Here is a 4564-nt window from a genome sequence, read left to right as displayed (position 1 = left end):
TGGAAAGCTGCCTGGCGGAAAAGGACCTGGGGGTGCTGGTCGACAGCCGGCTGAACATGAGCCGGCAGTGTGCCCAGGCGGCCAAGAAGGCCAACGGCATCCTGGCCTGTATCAGAACTAGTGTGGCCAGCAGGAGTAGGGAAGTGATCGTGTCCCTGTACTCGGCACTGGTAAGGCCGCACCTCGAATACTGTGTTCAGTTTTGGGTCCCTCACTACAAGAAGGACGTTGAGGTGCTGGAGCGTGTCCAGAGGAGAACAAGCCTTATGAGGAGCGGCTGGGGGAGCTGGGGTTGTTTAGCCTGGAGAAAAGGAGGCTGAGGGGAGACCTCATTGCTCTCTACAACTACCTGAAAGGAGGTTGTAGCGAGGTGGGTGTCGGTCTCTTCTCCCAAGTAACTGGCGAAAGGACGAGGGGAAATGGACTCAAGTTGCGCCAGGGGAGGTTTAGATTGGATGTAAGGAAAAATTTCTTTACTGAAAGAGTAGTTAAACATTGGAACAGGCTGCCCAGGGAAGTGGTTGAGTCCCCATTCCTGGAAGTATTTAAAAGAGGTGTAGATGAGGCGCTTAGGGACATGGTTTAGTGGGCATGGTGGTGTTGGGTTGACGGTTGGACTCGATGATCTTGGAGGTCTCTTCCAACCTTAATGATTCTATGATTCTATGATTCTATCTATCTCTGGTTGGGATGTTTGCCTGGATATAATATCTACTCTGAGTGGCAATCCACAGTCAGAACAAATGGACCAAATCTAAAATTAATTACAGTGTAAGATTTGCATATTATATGAGACAATAATATTTCATTAGTGCTCTGGAAAAGAAACACTGGAATGAGCTCTTAACATCTGATTGAATTAAATTACAGAAGCTTGCATCTGAACTGGAACAATCTCTGGCTTGCCTGCGCTTTCTGTAAGGCTGGATTAAGGCAATGCAGAAAACAATAAAACGATACACACTGATTAAATTTGCAAAGTATTTTTTTTAAATCAAAGTAATTTTTCCATCTTTTTTCCATGCTACATCCAGATCTGTTTTCTAAAATCTGCAATCAACTGTCATGAAAGCAACATGAGAATAGAGCCAAAACATTATAAAGCTTGGTGGTCCAGTCCAGTATAGCATCTGTTTTAGCAGCCCTCTCCAAACAGTAATGTCATGTGAATTTAATATCAGAGCACAAATACGAGTAAAAGAATTGTAATTTATTGACTACAATCTAAAGCAGCACTATTAAGACTATTAAAAAGTAATTCTTCTTCAGTAAGTGTTTTTTTTTTTTAATTCATGGTTTCCAGTAAAGGTGGAAAAGGCTGCATATCGCTGTTCAAGTGTAACAAAAAATTGACACCTCGGAGACTCCCATCAGACAAGGGGGGACTCCCAATAGCAAGTCAGCCTGAGGCAATCAACAGCACTGCTAGAATAAGAAAGCAGCCTCAGTGACTGGCAAATTAACCAGTTGGAAAACTCTGGCACCATTTTCTAGAACTCCTGTGCAGACTAAGCAGAGACCATGGACCAGACAGTCACCCAGGCTGCAAAAATACCAATAGCGCTCAAAGACAGTGGCTGTGTGAAGAGATGTTGACTCTGAAAAATTTTTTTTCAGACAAGAATCATCCTTCTCAACTGGTGTGCTTGGTTTCTGAGGATGAAAAGACCAGGGGAAGATAAAGTGCGTCCTGCCTGTCAACATAAACAGCGTCGATGTAGCCTATCAAGTGTGGAGATGAACACTGTGAGCGGACAGCAATCCAGTAATGGGAATATGCTATACATTGGGTTTAGGGGGCTGGAAGGGGTTCACTGCACACCTACCACTGATTCAGGGGTGATCTGTGGGAGGATGACCTGCTCACCAACAGATGAAGAAAACCTGCTGCACAGCGGCCACCCCTCTGAAGGTGACCCAGATTTGGCTAAGATCTTGGAAGAGGTCAGGTACATTGCAAACCGATTCAGAGACCAGGATGAAGAAGAAGCCATTTGCAATGAATGGAAGTTTGCAGCCTCTGTAGTGGATCGGCTCTGCTTGATGGCTTTTTCAGTCTTCACAATCATTTGTACAATTGGTATTTTAATGTCAGCACCAAACTTTGTAGAGGCCGTTTCTAAGGATTTTGCTTAACTCCTAACTACAATCTGGTTCTCTGAAGTATGATATGTAGCAAACAAGAGTGTGTTTTTTGTTTGATTGCTTGTTTTTAATGAGTATACTGCTTCTCATTGTCCGCTTTCTTTTGCCCCCCTCTCTGATCCCGAGTTCCTTTCGGAAGAGTGGCACCATTCAGAAGGGAAGCCAAGGATTTCTCCGTGGGCTGCCTATGCGCAGCTCCTCTGAGCACTCTTCGGTGGGAGATGCGAAGTGGCTGCGAGTCCCTTCAGAATGACAGGATATTGCACCACCATCTCTTACATATTTTTGAACTGGCTATTACAAAATAACAGTTAGGCAATGCCAGAAATGTCACTTCTTCCAGACTTTGTTATAAAAGATAGAAGGTAGTCCACCTTAACTATTTGAACGAGTGATCGTAAACACTTATGTTTAGGAGATGATTAAATCCAAATAGATGGAAGCTCAAACCACAGAGAGAAAAGGGAGGAATAAATTGCTTTTCAGCTACTGCTTCTTACTCAGTTGTAGTATGTAGCTCTACAGCTCACTTATAACCAGACCCATAACTCCCTCCATGCATTTTACATAGACCATATGTGACTTTACAGGATTCTGAATTTGTCTGAGACACCAGAAACCCGAAAGTCAAGATGATACACCACATAACTTGTTCTTCTGTATCTTTCTGGATTTGACCTAGAAGTTTGGCCTGAATTCTTAAACAGGCTTCACAGTAATTTTTGTAGTGTTTACTACTTCTTCCTTCTCCCCAGAAAGACATTTTTTCAACTGATGACCTTTTTAACTACCAAAAAAGAAAATGAAGGATTTATGATGCCTTTATCCTCACTTGTTTAAAAAAAAATACACACACTTGTCCCTTTACTGTTAACCGGATTCCAATGTGGAGAAAGTGCTCGGTGTCTTGTACAGGCTTAAGCATAAATGAAGAATATAAAGCAAAAAGAAGCCATTAAATCCTGAGATCAAGGTTTTAATTTAAAAATTAAACGTTTGATCTGTTTTATGCTTAGCCTTTTATAGAACTCCTTCTGTTGAGTCACCATAACATGTCTTTACAAGAAAACCGCACCTTTTCTGCTCAGTTTATCATCTGAAGAGCACTAATGAATAATAAAGCTTTCTTGGGTCTGATATGAACTATGAACTGTATAAATATATATTTATATATACACACTGCATATACATCCAAGGAAAGGTTAAGACTTAAATACAAATTCTCTTAAGTCTAGAGAGACATTTGCAAAGGCCAAACTAATAGTTCATCACTTTATGTTATCCCTGATTCTGAAATTCTCCCATCAAAATATGCTTAGTTTTCACATGACTTCGATGTCTTAATGAAAAGGGCTGAGCTGAGAATATCAGGACCTGAAACTTCGTGTGTACAAAACAGCTGAGAATTAGTCTCTTGCTGGCACACCAGTATTCCTGACTAGCGATTTAAGTGGTAAAAGATGTGGGGCAGGATTACTTGAGCATTGACTGCTTGCTTTATCCTACAGAATCCTGACTTTTTGGCTGAGATCTTCAGAGACACAAATGGAGGCCTGTTGTTGTACCATGTTTTTACTGTGAAATAAACTCAGGGCCTCAGTTTATCTCTTAAGCTGGATTAAAATAAAGTGACTGAAATGCTTATTCTCCCTAGGTAACAATTTCCTTTTTCAGAGTCTGCTCCCCTGAAAGCAGGAGAATCAAATTTCATGTAAACCAAGCCCAGAGTCACCACAGGTGCAGTCCATCACCTGAGTGAACACCCTGCTCAAGCACCTTCATGCCAGAGAAAAGGGCAGGAGGAGTGAAAGGAAGGCAGGATATTTCTCACAGTTTGTGAATTCTGTCTTCTTGAAGGTTCATTCAGAATCTCACACTGCAAAGACATGAGCAAAGCATTCAAATCCTCCTTGAAAGCTCATCTTGAAACCATGTCTCAGAGTTAACTATGAAGAAGTTATATTTTCAGGAACAATTATTAAGAATTAGCTGTGCAAATAATTCCTGCAAATAGTTTCTAGTTTGTAGATTGCATATGAATAGGAAACTATGAGTCCAAAATCTGAAATGTGAGTTTTGTTCATTTGTGAATAACTACACATATCATGTGGCATGTGCTGCTCTTCTGAGTAATGTTTCTAGACTAGGCTTCCTGATGCGAATGTTGATTTGCATTGGTATTTTTTCCTTCCACAAGTGTCCCTAAGTAGCTACATAGAATGTTCCATTTAGTCTTTGTAAAGTTTTGGGCTCCTCTTGGAGAAGAATTTTTCAAGAAGGAAATGAAGACTTTTGGGCACTACCTTGTACAATGGGACACAACTATTGCAATCATAATATATGACGCATGTAATACAGGAAGCATGAGAGTACCCCTCTTTCCAGTAGAATCCATTTACAGTATCTGTAGAAATCATCT

At 41.1% G+C, this 4564-nt stretch overlaps 1 protein-coding gene across 1 annotated transcript in view; it reads left to right on the top strand.

Annotated features, from left to right (window-relative positions):
* Positions 1-2516, top strand: part of CHRFAM7A (CHRNA7 (cholinergic receptor, nicotinic, alpha 7, exons 5-10) and FAM7A (family with sequence similarity 7A, exons A-E) fusion) — a 43069-nt gene extending 40553 nt beyond the window's left edge. The window contains exon 9 of the mRNA XM_009321572.1: positions 1618-2516. Within this exon, the coding sequence (XP_009319847.1) occupies positions 1618-2136 (519 nt within the window). The 3' untranslated portion in view covers positions 2137-2516. The remainder of the gene's footprint in view (positions 1-1617) is intronic.
* The last annotated feature ends 2048 nt before the right edge of the window (positions 2517-4564 follow it).

This window comes from Pygoscelis adeliae, unplaced genomic scaffold (assembly GCF_000699105.1).
Source record: "Pygoscelis adeliae isolate BGI_AS28 unplaced genomic scaffold, ASM69910v1 Scaffold183, whole genome shotgun sequence".
Classification (NCBI taxonomy): domain Eukaryota; kingdom Metazoa; phylum Chordata; class Aves; order Sphenisciformes; family Spheniscidae; genus Pygoscelis; species Pygoscelis adeliae.
The sequence above is the reverse complement of the archived record's forward strand: the minus strand, read 5'-3'. Positions and strand labels throughout refer to the sequence as shown.